General features: G+C 43.8%; 2 protein-coding genes across 3 annotated transcripts; both read left to right on the forward strand.

The window, feature by feature from the left end:
• The first annotated feature begins 429 nt into the window (after positions 1 to 429).
• Positions 430 to 11,993, forward strand: LOC310853252 (uncharacterized protein). Of its 2 annotated transcripts, XR_014568758.1 has the most exons (10): positions 430 to 574; positions 1,951 to 2,153; positions 3,205 to 3,306; positions 4,157 to 4,252; positions 4,966 to 5,076; positions 6,292 to 6,409; positions 6,977 to 8,099; positions 8,202 to 8,260; positions 8,837 to 11,268; positions 11,919 to 11,993. XR_014568758.1 is itself a non-coding variant. In XM_083757514.1 (9 exons), exons 1-9 carry the CDS (start codon positions 541 to 543, stop codon positions 10,345 to 10,347), a joined length of 3,357 nt encoding a protein of 1,118 aa, XP_083613640.1. In that variant the 5' UTR covers positions 430 to 540; the 3' UTR covers positions 10,348 to 11,687. The 2 variants fall into 2 exon arrangements, 1 of the variants encoding a protein (XP_083613640.1); XM_083757514.1 differs by lacking the exon at positions 11,919 to 11,993 and having other exon boundaries at positions 8,837 to 11,687.
• A 2,447-nt stretch (positions 11,994 to 14,440) lies between these two features.
• LOC310879690 (tetraspanin-7-like) lies at positions 14,441 to 15,843 on the forward strand. The gene has a single exon (XM_083794498.1). It carries the CDS (start codon positions 14,476 to 14,478, stop codon positions 15,565 to 15,567), a length of 1,092 nt encoding a protein of 363 aa, XP_083650624.1. The 5' UTR covers positions 14,441 to 14,475; the 3' UTR covers positions 15,568 to 15,843.
• Positions 15,844 to 17,953: the final 2,110 nt, after the last annotated feature.

Raw genomic sequence — 17,953 nt, forward strand, 5'->3', positions numbered from 1 at the left:
GATGCCCAGTTTGACATGCATAGGCTACTGACCCCCATTTAATGCCATTTATATCTGCGACCCTTAAAAAAAGATAGGCCTATACTAAAAAAAAACATTTTTTTTTTTTTTTGGAAATTCTTTCATGGGCCACAAGGGGGCGCTCTGTGGGCCGCAAATGGCCCGCGGGCCGCCTATTGGGGGACCCTGGAAGTGGTTAGGATTCGGCGCTCTCGCGGCCCGGGTTCGATTCCCGGTCAGGGAACAAATATTTTTCATTTAGGTTTAATAGAGTAGAGTTTATAAATAATTATTACACAGTGAACAAAAACACAACTGTTACACACTCTTGTACAGTAGGTGGCGGACTGGCGGTATGCTATGCACCTTACCGTTGGGGTTGGTTGAGAGAACAGAGGAAGAAGAGAAAAGAGGCGGAAGAAAAGTTGAGGCATCGGGCGCTTGCGTTCCATTAGCGCATGTTAGCCACTAAAATCACACAAACCCCCATTGTTTCACTTATACATTTATTTAAACCATTGCACCACAACGGTTTCAGTCATGGATACTAGAGGATCAAATCAAAGAATTATTGGTATGTATCTGAGTGAAAGTTCTTCAGCATTTTAGTGGAAAACTGTCTGGCAACCAGTTAGCAGGGCCTGACTATTTGATGGTACTAAAAGTCTAAAACGCATCACACACGTTAAAAGTGTTGTATGTGCTTATTTTAATAATTTATGTTATTTGTGTATGTCCTTTTATGTTGGTGAACCATGTCTGCGAAATGTGCCTCATGGAATTTAGTCTAAAGGCTATTATAAATTATTTATTATGATTTGTATCCAGCAACTACTCTGGTTCATTTGCTGATGCCATTGCCCAGTCTAGTTAGTTATTGAACTGAACACTTTTTTATTATAACAAAAATAATGAACTATAGTAAATATAGATAATTGTGTATATTACATTTCTGTAGTGAAACAGTTTAGTAATTGAGGTGCAGGTTTTATAATTGCAGCCTGGTTTAAAGAACTCCTGGTTGTGCTGAATTTTCTTTTTAATAAATAATAATAATTTGGTGATTTGGGATAATTCCTTTTTAAGAGATTTTTTTTGCCGATTTGTTGATATATTAGAAAACCTTTCTTGACTTATATGAACACATGATCTAATTTTAATAATCGACTAAATCAACATTTAAAGGCATAGTTCACCACCAAAATTACTTTTGTTTCCTATCGATTAAGCTACTCACCAAATGGAGACTTGAATTCATGGATACATTTTTGTTTTTGCCGTATTCATAATTTCTGCTTTGGTTCCCTATGGAGACAGTATGACCCCTTTTCCACCAGTTGGTTCCCAATGGGAACCGGTTCAGTTCTTTTTGGTTTTTAGTCCATGAGCCAGAGCTCCAAAATTGGTGGGCAAACTATACCCTATATTAAATTGTTTATAGGATCAATACAAGTAAATTAATACATGATAACCCTTCCACAGTAGTACCTTTTTCATATTTTTGATTATTTTGCATATTATCCTACATAATGCCTAATTTGCATATTTAAAATGTGTAATACAATAAATCATTGTCTTCGTGTGTGTGAACTGTCCCTATTAAAGCCCTGCATGTGTACATCATACAATTGAATTGCAAAAAATTACCAAACTACAAGCTTGAGAAACTGGATAAGTTGTTTCCAGTACCAGACCTCAAACGGGTACCCTTCGCGGCACACACCCTCACCCTCTCATTATTAATCTTACGGCATCGCCACCCAGATGTCTCAATCTCCACACACACACACACACACACACACACACACACACACACACACACACACACACACACACACACACACACACACACACACACACACACAAAGTTACAACATAGATCACTGTAGTTGAAATTGATTCCGTCATGCCCTGTCTAACAACCCATGCTCCTCTTGTTGTGTCCCGTAGACCCGGGCCTGCCGCTCTCATCCCTGCGGCTGCTGGTTCCACCGCTGCGGCTGTTGTCCGCCACCATGTGGCAGGTAGTGAAGCAGAAAGATGTCATGAGCTACGGCACACTGGAACAGCTGGTGCTCACAGTGACAGAGTCGGTGCCTGGACTCATAACCCACATGCAGAGAGCTCAGCTCGTTCTGGGACTGCGAGCGAGGGTGAGCAAGAGTATAGGGATGGGACGATATGAAAATGACATGTCGGTCATGATTATTGTGGCAAGAATAATTGCGATTAACGATATTATTATTATATTAACTTAAAATGCCAGGCTTGAACCCCCAGCATCCCTATTCTGGGGAAAAGTGCGACAAAAATAGCAGATCAAATAATACAGTAAGAAAATATTTGAATTAATGGCTAATAAAAAAATTAAATAATGAGGGCTTTTCATGATCTATTCCTATCCCACGGTTACCCTTAGGTTACCCTTATTCCATTCTCTTACTTTATCCAACCTTCCATTAAACTCAGGCTAACTGATATACTGTACCCTTATTGAGATTCTAAAGGGAGTCCATACTGTCTCCGACCATCAAACTTTTCGTCGGAAAGCTCCGGTACAACTACAACATGACGTCACTCGCAACTTCTGAAACGCATTCCTCCGAATTCTTGTTCTGAAAGCTGCACTCCCAGATGTTGTGACTGGCCGAACTCTACTTCGGAGAAAAAATTTAAGTCAGATCTTTCCCGACGAAAAGTTCGGTGGTCGGAGACAGTATGGACTGCCCTTCTCTGCCCCTCTCTTTTCTTTGGAATTTCTTAACCTCAGACTTCCCAGTAACTGACAACATTGATAGCCTTGCATAGCCAGATAAATATCTCTGCGTGCATTGCAAAGGCAGATAAGTCTGGCTACGCAAGGCTACAACATTGACGCACTTCCACAGAACAGTGCATAAACGTTTAGTGCACTGTTCCGTGGAAGAAAGTACAACATCTTCACTTTACTCTGTACATTACTAAATGCATGGTCAGGGACCACATGCAATACCTTCACGGACCACCAGTGGTCCACGGACCACCCGTTGAAAACCCCTGAAACAAAGGTGGTTATTGGTCAAAAACTCAGATGTGTCTCTCTGTTACTGAACAAACACTAAAGCAATGATTACTATCAGAATATTGACCTGATTAACACTTATTATTTTCTTTTTTGTATATATCCCACATGGGTTTTGCAGTGACAATATTTGTGTATTTCAGCTTATTCTGGAGCTGTGCAAAGGTTCAAGCCGGGGCTGTGTTGACGCTCAAGCAGTCCAGCGCTGTCTAGACAAGCTGCGTTTCACCCCTATAAACACTGCAGTAAGCACACGACAGGCAAAAACCTTGTATCAATCTCCAAAATTCATATTTTAACCCAGTGGTTTTCAACCTTTTTTATGTCAAGGTCCATTATTCATTCGGCATTTGAGCCACAGACCACCTTTTGATGATGAGATTTAGCCTCTCAGACCCCAAACATTGAATATTTTGTTATCGTTGGATAGGATTTTGTCTACAATTCCATTCTGTATTGATATGGTACCACAGGACTGATAACAGGCAAACGTTGATCAAAATAAGAATTCTTCTACATTCTGTAATTCTGTAGACTTGCAAATTAAGTAATGCACGTGTTTATCAATCGTTAACTCTTGAGAGTGTTTCATTTTACACTCTGAGTTTAACTACCGGTATTTCCTCCCGTTACCATATAGGCGTCGATCTGTGGCCAGTTCCAGCAGTATACTATACACACAAAATCCACAGAAGAAGAGCCGTTATCCAGCCGAATGACCTGGAAGTAATACATTTTCGAGCCAGGCTCACGGCCTTGTCCTAGCGATAGAACCATTGATATGTTAACCGGGAGCTCAAATGAATGTTTTATTAAGCTCCCAACATCATACTTTATGATCTATAAGGGTCCTTTTGGTTAGTGGTTACTAATTCCATCATTTATCTGGGGACCACCTGGATCTCCCTCAAGGACCATTGGTGTTCCCCAGTCCACTGGTTGAGAACCACTGGGCTAAATAATAACTTTGTTGAATCCATTGTTTTTTGTTTTTCCTGAAAGGTAACTGTTTTAGACATACAAGGTTACAATATATTTGACCAACATATCTTTTTATTTACCTTATTTTTATTGGTTCTGTTTGTTGGTTTGCAGTACAAGAATGCAGATGTGGAAAAAACAGAGTCCACTTTCATTGCTCTTGTTCAGAGCCTGCTCAAAGACCCGGCAGAGAGAGCATACTTCTACCAGGTTTGAGCCATTCAGATCGACACCAGCGATAAAGCTACAATCTAGGGTTTGCTTTAATGAGTAAAACATTTTAATATTATATAACATGTACATCTTCATGGTAGAGTATGTTAATAGACAATAACAGTAACACTAGCACATCTGCAGATGTTGTACGTGGTCTTCCTACCCTTCCATTGAGAAATTTGGACCCAGTGTCAACTTAATTAGGACACCTAGGGGCTGTATTTTGCGTGTCTTAAGTACCAGGTCTTATTCCCTAACTTGAGTAAACTAAAGACCTGGAGGCGTGATCAATGCTCTTTGGCCACTCAGAATAGCCAAATGGCATTGATCACGCCTTCAGGTCTTTAGTTTACTCAAGTTAGGGAATAAGACCTGGTACTTAAGACACGCAAAATACAGCCCTAGTGTTAAACGAAGTTATTTGAAGCAGACAGCGCACCAGATTGGACACTAGATGCACCACCATCTTCTTTGTAGTTTGGACCATTGCGATTACCTCTTCTCTGTTGTAGACTGGATAAAACTAGCTAACTCATAGTTAAATTCATAGTTTAATTCACTCAAGGTTTGACTGTGTAACACTGTAATAACTGATCCTTTTCTGTAAATAAATATATATGCTGCCTGACATCATCATCATTATTATATAATTCATCTTCAGTCTTTGCTTACAAAGCAGAAGGCTAATAGTCTGTGTCTTCTTCCAGGAGGTCTTTCCAGTGGAATATGGATCCAAATATGATGATGCTCTGCATGTTCTCCTGTGGGAGTTGCTCTCCAAACTGGAGAAGTTGTTTCCAGTACCAGACCTCAAACAGGTACCCTCCACGGCACACAGCCTCACCCTCTCATTATTAATCTTACGGCATCGCCACCCAGATGTCTCAATCTCTATCCCTGGTGCAATGTGTTGCAAAACATTCCATGCTGTACAAACCCTTGCAAGCTGATTTATGTCACAGTTGTATCTACGAACGTAATGGAATTAATGCTTTGTGTTTTTGTTTGTTTTTTGTTTAGATTAAAATTCTCTGGTTTACACACACCACACACACACACACACACACACACATACACACACACACACACATACACACACACTATGTGCAGATTGTCCTTGTACTTTACATCCAAATGTGCTGTATATATCCCAATATACTACAATGCCGGTTCTTTTTGTGTGTGTGCGTGTGTGTTTGTGTGTGTATGTGTGTGTGTGTGTGTGTGTGGGGGGGGGAGGTGCATTTAAAGCCATTTTTTTGTTTGATATCTGTATCATTTGGTGATAATTAAATATATGGCAGATGGTTCCCCCATGAGTAAAACACTGGCTTTTACAAATTTCTCGAGCAGAGATTTCTTCGCTGTAGTTCAGCTGTACCGTATACACACTTTGATACAGAGAGACTGAGTTGGTGGAGTTTTGGCATGTGTCCCATTAATCGATGTATCGTTATTCGTTAGTAGGATCAAAATCGATTTAAAATAATAATAATAAAATAATATATATATATCTGTTGCAAAGGCTATATTGTCATCCAAACCCTGCCAATAGTAAAGTCTACATTTATAGGATACCTAGTATGAAAACCAACAAAAAAATGTATTCAGGATTCCTGGGGGGACAAATTGGAGAATGTAGAATTATTATTTTGATCAACGTCTGCCTGCTATCTCTCCTAATGGTACCACCTCAATGCAGCATGGAATTGTGGACAACATCTTATCCAACAACAACAAAATATTCTAAGTTTTGTGTCTGAGAGTCAAAATCTCATCCAATGGTGGTCCGTGGCTCGAAAGCCAATTAAATAATAGGCCTTGATATGAAAAGGGTTGAAAACCCCTGCAATATTGGTTATGATTGGTAATGGTATCTGATATTATTAACTCGATTGAGGCAACGTTTATGTGGATGGATAACAGAATTAAAAAAATAAAGAAATAGGCATTTGACACTTTTACACCTCCCTAGTGGAGTTAACCTTTTAAGTGTAAACGAGCTGTGAAAGTGTTTGTGGTTGTGGTCCTAGACGGCGGCGTGGCTGGGGTCTGCTCCGTCCTCGCTGGAGGAATGTGTGCAGGTGACGCCTGACGAGCTAGGCCTCATCTACCAGCACCATAAAAGCGCGGGCCTTCTGAAGGTGCCATGTGAGTGTCTTTAAAACAGCCCTATACTTAGTTGACCCCCCCCCCCCCCCCTCCTGTTTTCACTAAATATCGTATGGAAAATTAGCAGTTCTAAAAGCTCACAACATGTCACAAAGTAAAGCGTTGCGAGCTTGTAGATCTGCAATTTGTAGCTGAACTTTGGCCCCAGAATATCGGGGGCTTGGGTCCGGTTGGTTGAGTGTTTGACAATAGGTGAATGAGAATAGGTAAAAGAAAAATGGATAAAAAAAGCTCACCGTGTGTAATAAAGATAAAATACACACACTATTTATAGATTTATTATACTGACATTTCAAGCACTAGGGCTCTTCCTCAGACTTATGTTGAATACAGAGCGTCACCAGCTTACTGAATCTGTACACGGCTGGTGTGCAGATTTTGTTGTACCATTGTGTGTGTGCTCGCGCATCATGTACAATTCAGTATATTAATTGTATAGATCATAGCTTGTTTATTTATTTTGTTTTATTAGTGTCACTATGCTGCCACGATGTACACGAGACATAACGGAATAACCTTGAATCTTAATCTTTTCTTTCTCGCTAGATGGCCCGTCATCCACCGCCAGCAGCTGCATAATGTCTGCTTTGTCCATCCCTCCCTCGCAAAAAAACACTGCTGCCATTGGACTAGAAGCGATGCATAGCTACGCTAACGTTCTCAATCCCATTGTAATCCCCGCTTTTGTGGGAGCTGCAGACCAGTATAGGGTCGTGACGGTTTACACCGACTACACCGAAGTGGTAGTGGGGTCCGAGTTCACCGAAGAGGTGGTGGAGTCGACGGAGGAGGTCCACGTCCAGACGGAGCAGCTCTGTGAGGCGGAGATGGAGGCCGTAGAGGATGACGGCGACGCCGGTGAAGAGATGGAGGCTCTGAGTTCACACGACGTGGGAGAATCCGGTGAAAACGTGGACGTGGCCAAAGCACTGGAAACGTTAAGCAAGACGTTTACGCTCAGGAAGGAAGCACCAGCATCCAGGCGTATGATTCTAATGAGGTCTAGTGATTCACATGAGGTGGAGTCCGAAGAATTCACCACGTTTGAAGGAACGGCACATGAAGTGAGCGTCCAATTAGATAATGAAGTGGATGATGACATTGCACAGCCTAGTGGGCAGGTAGGGAATGGGCCAAACATGCAGTTCAGGGATGAAGTAGAGCCTGTGTCTGTCAACCAAGGGCCAACGGACTCTACCTGTGAACCCTCTGGCTCTGAAACTCAACATGCGGTCTCTGGCTCTGAAACTCAACATGCGGTCTCTGGCTCTGAAACTCAACATGCGGTCTCTGGCTCTGAAACTCAACATGCGGTCTCTGGCTCTGAAACTCAACATGCGGTCTCTGGCTCTGAAACTCAACATGCGGTCTCTGGCTCTGAAACTCAACATGCGGTCTCTAGCCCTGAAACTGAACAGTCGGCCCCTTGCCCTGAACCTCAACAGGCGTCCCCTGGCCCTGAAACTGAACAGTCGGCCGCTTGCCCTGAAACTGAACAGTCGGCCGCTTGCCCTGAAACTGAACAGTCGGCCGCTTGCCCTGAAACTGAACTGTCACCCTCCTCGGAAAGCGTGCGCAGATCCACACGTCTTGAAATTAAGAAGTCAACCAGGCAGCACGCACTTAAAGCCAAGACTTCGTTGAAGGAGAATATTGGAAAACATAAAACGTACAGTATATTCGTATAATGTTTGTACGATGAATGTAACTTGTCATTCTGTTTGTTTGCCACTAATATGTCAACAATAATATGTACAATTCTTTCCACCAGGAACAGTGCTGATGCAGCAATTGCCTCATCTGTCATAGCAATCAAAGGAATTAACACAGGTAAATAAACTACTCTTTTTTTGTGGCGACTCCTCTGTGTACCACCAGAGGTGGGTTCAAGTACCACTAGTAATACTAGTACCAGTGGTACTAGTAATACTAGTACCAGTGGTACTAGTAATACTAGTACCAGTGGTTGGGAACCTCTGCTTTAGCGTACAATGACATTGTGTGTTTGTTTACATAGCTGCCTTTGAGTGTGTTAACAGAGCACTGCGATTGATTGCTTAATATGATTCTGGTGCGTTATTAAATAACAGATCAGAATCAAATTCAACCAAGCCGTATAATAAATTAATATAAAATACACAAACTGAACTTTACTTTCTTTGACCACTTTGACTACCGCCGTAGTCAAACATAAAAAAATACAAGGCAGCTAATAAATGTTTTGATCGCCAATAATGACATGCCCAAAATAGAGACACTAGATTGAAAGTGGTTGAAAATTAGGACATAATTCTCAATACCGTCTGGCTCTAAAATAATTTAAGTTGTTTTCACAGAAAAGAAGAGCGACTGGTTGAAACCAAATGCACATATTTGAATCCGCTCTCTATTTCCTTTTTATTCTAGATGAATGTGGAGAGATGACTTCCATCATCTTCACCTGCTCGCAGTGTCCTTTCCATAACACCGATGAAGACAGCCCCCCTCATATCCACATACAAAACGTCCGCACGGACGAGTACAGGGCACTCATGGATGCAAAGCAGGATGGAGACGAATTCATGCCTTCTCCCTGCAACACGGATCAAATATTCACCTCAATCAAGCTTTTCCCCAAAGGGGACATGGTGAAGACGGAACAACTTGTTAATGAACACTGTGAGGGTATGGCTGTAGAACTGTCACCCCCCCAAGGCAAACGGAAGGCCCTCTCGTGTGAAACGTGTGGTAAGGTGTTTACGCGCACGTCGGACGTCCGCAGGCACCAGCTCACCCACACGGGAGAAAGGCCCTTCCATTGCTCCCAGTGCGATCGTACCTTCCAGCACTCGTGGGACCTGACCAAGCACGAAAGTAAACACCACGGCATGCCGATCTCCTTCTCCTGCCAGGTGTGCAAGAGCGCCTTCACCAACCTCCGCGCCTTAACCGTCCACCATAAGGAGTCCCACTCGGGAGAGAGCAAACTCCCTCAGATGTGCTCCATCTGCAGCCAGAGCTTCCCCACCGCCTCCGAGCTGCTCGAGCACAAGAAGAGCCACGGCGCGAGCCTGCGTTACGTCTGCCAGCAGTGCGGCGAAGGCTTCGTCACCCTGCTGGCGCGCTCGCTGCACCGGCAGACCCACCGGGTCAAGCGGCAGTTCAAGTGCCAGCACTGTGACAAGACGTACACGCGCAAGTCGGACGTGAAGAGGCACCAGGCCACCCACACGGGCGTGCGCCCGTACCAGTGCAGCCAGTGCAGCAAGCGCTTCTCCCTCCGCTTCATGCTCATGAAGCACCTCCAGACTCACACGGGCGAGCGGCCCTTCCATTGCTCCCATTGTCCAAAGAGGTTCACGCTGGCCTCCATCCTGGCTCGACATGAAAGGATGCACACGGGGGAGAAGCCCTTCCTCTGCTCTCAGTGTGGGAAGGGTTTCCTCTCCCAGGGCGAGCTCTCCAAACACTACAGGTCCCATGTGGACGACAGGCCCTATTCCTGCAGTAAGTGCGACAAACGTTTCAAGAGCAAAAAAACGCAACAAGATCACATGGTGTCACACACGGGCGTGCGCCCGTACCCGTGCACCTACTGCGGGAAATGCTTTACGAAACCCTACGCGCTGACCAGACACAACCTCATTCACACCGGAGAGAGACCGTTCCCTTGTGGTCACTGCGAGAAGGCCTTTCTCACCCTCAGTGAAGCACAGCTCCATGAGCGCATTCACACTGGGGAACGTCCCTATCCCTGCTCTCTGTGTGACCTCAGGTTCAAGAGCTCTTCGGAGCTGGCGCGGCACAAACGCTGTCATTCGGGGCAGAAGCCGTCGAGGCCGTACTGTGAACAGTGCATGAAAGCGTACACCTCCAAGGCTAAGCTGCAGAAGCACATGCAAGTGGATCATGGACAACGTTTGGACACTCCGAACTGAACATGCATTAGGAGTGATATTGTCAGAGGCAGCTTTCATTTGCATGCCTCCGGCTAAACTGTTAACCGATAGCCGGTTTAAATAGAATTATAGCCTGTTAACTACCTACTCAGCCTGGTTTGACTGTGTACTGTACATTATATGTTGTTTGTTCATGGAATTCTGAAGGGTCATAATCAGACTCCCTTTGCGTAATTAGTTTACAGTAGAATAAAGGGCTCAGGTTGTAATGTATACCGTCAATGTCAGGTGGAATCCTTGTATATCCAAAACTGCAACTTTTCAGGAAATGTGTTCCAGTGTTTTGTACCGGTACTTTTCATTGGGCAGATATTTTATAATGCTTAACCACTTTCAATCTGGGCCACTAAGATTGTCTGAAAGCAAACCTCTTAACCCACCTTCAATACAGTCACCCACCTTCAATACAGTACACTTCAATTATGGCACTTAGGCTAATGGAAAAAACACCTATGGCTTCAGGATTCAGTGTTCCAAAATGAATTAAGAAACTAAATCCTTTTTGTTTTTAGATGGTCTAAAGCCTTCACACCCAAGCTCATAACGTGTTGCTTATAGATTAGCTATTTTTGATACTTTCTAAAAAAAAGGAATTTATTTATGAGGAAAAGAAAAAGAGAAGAATTATGGAGATACAAGGTTTCTGCCCGACTGCGGCGATATGAGTTGTGCTTACGATGGAATCACAGCCATGCAAATAGTATTATGGCACCCTCTCATGTAATATTGCTTAACTACTGTATACTGGCGCTCTAGTGACATTCCATCATACTGTATGTTGCAATGTAAACATGAAGATTTGTCTTCGCGGTTTCTGAAATGCTGAATTTGAAAGTTTATAATTGTTTTGACTAGGTTTGAATGCTGCATTAGTTGAGTTTCGTCGTTGAATTTCTTCAGGTGAAACCTTTTCACATTATTTGTGCACATCTTATTTAAGACAAATTTATAATGAATGTAAATGTACATTAAATAGTTGTTTTTGTTAGTTTATTTTACCATTAGTGTATTGCTTATAATTTTAAATGTAATCCAGTTGAAGGCCAGTTAGCTCTAAACATGAACAAATGTTTCTCCACTGAGGATATTCAACCCACTTAATTGAAGTCTGTCAGTCAACTCATTGTCAGCTAAAAACAATGCTTCATGTTTTTTGGTGTAAATTCATTTTAGGTTGTATGAATGAGCTCTTACAGTTGTCCTGTCCACAGTAGTAACTTAATTTACTTGATAGACTTCTGTCCAGTCAATTGGTTTGCAAAGACTTTGTGCCCAAGTCATCAGTGGGAAAGTCAACATTTAAAGGCACTCGCAGTGAAAATAGACATGCAAATTCAAACACATCATGATGCGACGTGTGGCAAGTCTGGTGACCTTATAGGGGTCGCCAGACTTGTCTCCAAGCACAACCATGTCCCTCAGCACACGCATTTGGGAACCACTGGTCTAGTATATTGATTATTTTCCTCGTCACTATAAAACCAGGGAAAATTCCAGGAATCATTTCTGCATTCAAACTAATAGACTGCGTCTATTTGTTCTATACACAGGTGTCCTCCGGTGTGAGACCAGAGCTACACTGTAGTTCTGAAGAGCATTCCTCTATCCCAGCCTATGGACAGAGGTACCACCCCCTCTATTCTGTCAGTGTTGTTGATTATGACTGTCCTTTTTTTTAATTACATCCGTTTCTAATGAATGTGTTTAATTAACAAAGTCTTTAATTAGCCCTTTACTGGGGGGGGGGGGGGGGGGCTTTGAGAGAGACTGATGATAAAATTTCATGTACCATTTAACAAGGGAGCAATAGTGCATAATTACAATGACCCTAGGGATATTTTCTCACTGCATTCGAAATTGATTTTCTATTTTTAGCATCCGGTATGACTCGTAGTACTGAAGATGTGTTTTCATTCATTAAAATTACACTCATCGTAGTTTAAAAAAAGTTAAAAAACATGAGCAGCATTAGATTAATAGCAGGTATCAAAACCTGCAAGTTAAGCCACATTAAAATAGTGGATCTACACTCTCACAACACATTGCACACGTTATGAGCTTGTAGATTGGCTATTTTCACAATTTCCGAACATAATTTACAACACAGCTTTCAGATGAGTGGACAGTTCCTCCACTTTGTTCTCAGTGCACATTCAGCTTCGTTTGTTCAGTGGACAGTTGAGTACCATATGAGCTTCACTTTGTCTCTTCACGTCTTCCACTATGTCCTCACTGGTACGCAGTCTGGTCTGAAGGTCAGTCTGGTCCCTCACGCAGTCTGTCAGCCATCGCTTGACATGCATGTCTGACTGTATCTGTATCTATTTGTTTTGGCTGGTCATCGTCGGCGAGGACTTTTCTGGACGGCTTTCGGACCATCAGTTTTCCCCATGATTGTGCTTCCGTCCTAGCCTCGCGTAGCGATACTAATATCACTGTGTGGATATTTGTCTCGTCCCTCTCTGTGTTCCATTGTTTTCTGCAATGTCCCGCCCCGTATTTTCATACGGGGCCCTGGTTGGTTATAGCCTAGTTCCAGACGAATCTGGTTGGCCGTCACCATTTCGGCCATGTAGTCCTCCCACAATTTGCTGTCGCCTCACAGCTAGAAGGTCCTGGGTTTGATTCCCGTTGGGGACGTGCTCCCTCAGTGCCCATACCCTAGGCGGGGTTGGCGAAAGCGCCTTTCTGTGTGGAGTTTGCATGTTCTCCTCGTGTCCCCTAGGGGCACAAAAACATGCAGTAATCCTGGTCTCTAAACTACCTCCCACTGGCCAGCCTGATGGAGGGAACTGGTCAGAATATCATGTTCCTTCCATGCGCTACGTCCGGCCGGGGTAATTCCCCCCTGTCAAGTGAAAAGAAGCAGCCTGGACTCTTCATGCATAGAAGGAAGCATGAGGTCAGTCCACTGCCCCCCCCCCCCCGCCCAGGATTACATTAGATAATTGAAACCTCACTAGAGGCTTTAGTCCTGTTTAAATTTAAATTCAGGCCTGGGCTGGCCGAGAGGTCCAGGCACCTAGGCTGGTAATCCAGCCTGACAGTGTGTCGCGGGTTCGAGTCCCGATCCCGACGACCCTTGCTGCGTGTCTTAGCCCCCCCATCTCTCTCCCCCTTTCCTGTCACACTACTGTAATCTATCAATAAAAAAGGCAAAAAAACCCCCCAAAATATCTTAAAAAATAACTAAAAATAGATTCAGTATTCTATATTAATGTTTTAATGTTTCATCAGTTGCCTACTATAATATCCTTAAATTACTCTAAATTACGTTTTTTGCAATTGTCCAATTAATATCTTGACCTTCTCATAAAATATGTATTTGTGTGTGTGTATAGAAATTATTTTCAAATTTACAATATTTTAATATAGTCTGTGTTTTTGCTAGAGATTAATTGGACAAAGTCATTCAAATTTCCATCTGTTATCAAAGTTTCAGTTGTTTTTACCGCCCTGATTTTCAAAACACATATAGTTACATAATGTCTCTTGTGTTGACATCCAAATGTAAGCACCATAAACTTAAAAATATTAAATAAGCACTATTTGTCTGTGCAATCATGAAGGCTTGAGGAAGCAGAAATAAAATAAAACATGTCACCTAAATAGATTAGAGGACTTTCTGCCGGCTCATTGATGCCACAAATGGAGCATAGTAAAAACGAAACGAGTGTCTCCTCCGCACCGAAAGAGGGTGTGCGTGGGTGGATTGCAAGTCCATCCCACCGCAGAGAAACACCACCGGGCTTGACCAGAGAGAGGGACAGCAGTGAGTACGCCACGATCGACGGAGGAATTTTTGGTGACCATGCAGGTGTAAAGAATGGCTCGAATAAACAGATAAATAGAGTGGAATAAAGGTGTCTGTGGATGCAGATAACGCTTCAACGTGACACCCATCAGCGGGATTTACGGTGTAGTTGGTGCAGTGGGGTATAGCGGTGGCGTATTAACAGCCAGTCATAAAGACTTGGGAAGGGGGGGGGCGGCTTTGTGTTGCAGGAGAACAAGAGCGAGAGGGGGCATAGCTAGAGAGAGAGCGAGAGACTAAGGGTTTGCATGAAGGAGAGAGAGGGGGAGGTTGATAAAGCCGGAGCCAGCACCATGAGCTCTGCACTGCCTTACGACTCCCTGCCACCTCGGCTGAGTCCCGGTAGACGGGTTCTGGACTGGGAGCGCGAGCAGCTCGCCACGCGGAGGCCGTCTTCTCCAAGGGGTCTCGACCTCCTCACTCTTCCGTCGCTCCCTCGCCGGGCGTCCGCCATCCCGGGCTACCTGCTCTCGCCCTACCGAGAGCACCAGGACCCCCTCCAGCAGCAGCAGCGAAGCCTCTCCTCTTCCCTGTGCTCCGAGGCCTCCCTGGCGCCCCCGGCACTCCCGCCTCCGGGCGCCGGCCAGCCCTGCTGTCGGCCCGTGGGCGTCATGCATCTCCTGCGCCTGGGGCTCCTGGCGTTCAGCTGCCTCTTCTGGGCAGCCGGGTTAGCCATCTTCACCATGGGAGTATGGGCGCAAGCCTCACTGGCGGACTACATGATGCTGTCCGCCAACCGCTATCCCAATGCCCCGCTCATTCTTCTCATCACAGGTGCGGCCGTCACCGCTTGGGGCTTCCTCGGGTGCCTGGGGGTGGCTGCCAACCTGCCCTGCGTGCTAAGGGCGTACGGGTTCTTTCAGTTGGCCGCGCTTGTAGCCGGCCTCGCCACAGGACTCTCTGGCCTCTTCTATCGCGAAGACATCGCCGGAGGGTTTCGCAGCGGCCTGCAGCGAGCGGTGGCGGGCTATGCCGCCGACGAAGGTCGGGCCGACGCTCTGGACAGCCTCCAGAGGGCGCTCGAGTGCTGCGGCGCCGAAGGTTGGCGCGACTGGCTGACCTCCGACTGGGCCAACCAGGATGTAGGGTTCTCACCCCTTTGGAACGGCACCTGGTTGTCACTGCCGGACAGCTGCTGCGTGAGGCGTAAGGGGTGCAGGAACCGGCCACTTCCGTCGACGGACAATGAAGGAGTGGTCGCCGCCGGGATCCATCCACACGGCTGTTTCCGGAAGGTCTTCAGCTTCGTCAATGACAACGTCTTCCACATTGCTGCCACTGTGCTGGGGCTAGCCCTCACCCAGATAGGTGGCATTGCCCTAGCTTGTCTGCTAGCCAACAGGTTGTCACCAAGACATCCCAGACGCGTCATAGTGGCACATTAATGATCAATGGAGAAGTAGGCACACTTGGACACATTGCCCGTAACCTCTTACTATAGACAATGTAAATAAGTTGACCCTTGGATTCCTCAAAAAGATTCCCTCAGTCCTACTTCACGTCTACAACTCTGTGCAGGATTTAATGATGTTTCATGAGCATTGACCAGCAGATTCCTTCTTCAAACATGACAATGGAGAAAGCACCGTTGCACAGTATTGGAGTTGGCTGCAATTAGCAGATATTAATTTCCACTGACTGTTATATATACAATTCATTGAGTGCTTGAAAAAAAGATTTTCGTTTTCCACTGTATTGAGTGAATTGGTAAGCGATTTAGCAATATTCATTCAATAATTTTCATCGTTGAAAAACGTATTGACAAATGGACCTTTGGGGATTCCGCTGCTTACCCACTCTGGTGCAGTGAAGTATGTTAACCCCACTAACGATGAGGAAGGTTCCATGAGCTTATGCTTCCCATGTTTGGAAAAACAGGTTTGATTTAGAAAGGAGTAGTGTAATAGTTCCCTCTTGACAGGCACTAACTTCCTTTTTATTGGTTTAAAAACCAAAGTATGACTAGTAGTGCAACATTTCACTACATGCCTTCTACAACTGATAATGCATTGCATTGCACAGGTGCTGTGAGTGCCTAACATGCATGGAACATGCCTGGTCTTTAGTCAAAATCTCCTTTTGGTTTTGTGGAAATATGAGAATGCAATATTTCTCCATCAAACTACTTTATATTTTATTTTATTAGTGCGAATGTGCAGCTCATTATTCTGTGTTTCCATTGCGCTGATATAAAATATACAGCTATGCTATCTAGCAGAGGGGTTGATTGTAGTGTGGCCATCCATTTACAGTACAAAGCAAAAGCCATGAGTGGTTATTTTAACACTGTTGTACTGTATTTGTAAAATGGTCCCAGGACCATTTTTACAATTTTAGGGTTAAATTACCACTCTGGATTTTGCAGTGTACCCCTCTTTTCAGAACAACATATGCAAGTTGGATCAATATATAATATATCCAGATAATTGTACTGGTTATAAACCATCTCAGCTTCCCTATTATTATTGATCTTGTAAATGTGTTACCGTATGCTTATATGTATCCCACATGAAGCACACATTGTGTAAAATATATTCTAATGATTACCAGCAGTGGGCGAGAGCATGAACAAATCTGTGTAGAACATATCTGGCCGACAATAAACAAAGCAAAAAAATCTATGCCTCATTATAGAAAGTGGCATTAGATGTGCAGGGTAATATCAATTTCAAGCTCTGACGGTTATCTGTCTCCGAACATAAAATGTATTGGCACCAGGAATTGTTGTAGTGTATACTGTCTCTATCACACCGTAAAATCCTGTGTGTTCATTTATCTCTGAGGGGGTGGAAATGGAAACAAATGCATACATTTGTACACTTCGCATTACACATGGATAAATCACCACTGAGGATTTTACTGTGCATGTGATGAATAGTCTAGAACTCTAGATAGAAGGTAAACTTTGAGTTAAATACTTTATCATGTGGACAAGCACAAAATATGTAATGTTCCGAAATTAATCTAATATGGTTCATTTAAATATGTGATTTTAACCTCAAATGTTGGACTGTAATCATTTTAGCCGTGTTGTCGCTTTCTAACACAAGTTAAACTCTTTAAACTCTGCACATTTGATTTCCTGTCGTCCATTTTAAAGGCCTTTTCGATGGAGCCCAGGGCTTGATTTTATGAGAGGAACCATCCTGGGTGGATGCCATTAAAGTGGTAAATTCCCTGCATCCTCTGGACGGGTGAAATCCAGGAAACCTCTGACCCATCGGCATTGACTTATGACTGAGTGTATATGGGATGACATCTAATTTCTTCCACCTGAGACAACGGTCATTAGAGATTTGCCCTTGAAAGAAAAGACAACGGAACAGGGTTTCCGGATAGAAGCACAACCCCAGCCCCCCCACCCAGAGTCAACCAACCTTGTACGGATTCATTCTGAACCAGAAGATCAGACGGCATCGTTCAGTTTTAATGTTCACTGTATATAAACTGCATGTGTAACAGACGTCATACAACGAATTGTTTACCTTGTAACTTAAATATATTGGAGCGAAGAGGGACATTTGTCACAATAAATCCAATTTGCATGATCTGAATGATTTAATTGATTTGTCTACACGCTATGCAGTGCCAGATGGATTGCATAGTGTTCTCATTTATCCTGCCATAGTGTGATAGTTTTTTGTTTCATTTTTCTGTATGCTTGCTCTAGCTCCACCAGCAGTGGTAGAAAGTAGGTATAAGTACAGTTACTCAAGTACTGTACTTAATTACAATCTTGAGGTACTTTTACTTTAGTTCAGTATATTTAAC

Source organism: Protomyctophum parallelum (genome assembly GCF_964188405.1).
Source record: "Protomyctophum parallelum genome assembly, chromosome: 22".
NCBI classification, from domain to species: Eukaryota; Metazoa; Chordata; class Actinopteri; order Myctophiformes; family Myctophidae; genus Protomyctophum; species Protomyctophum parallelum.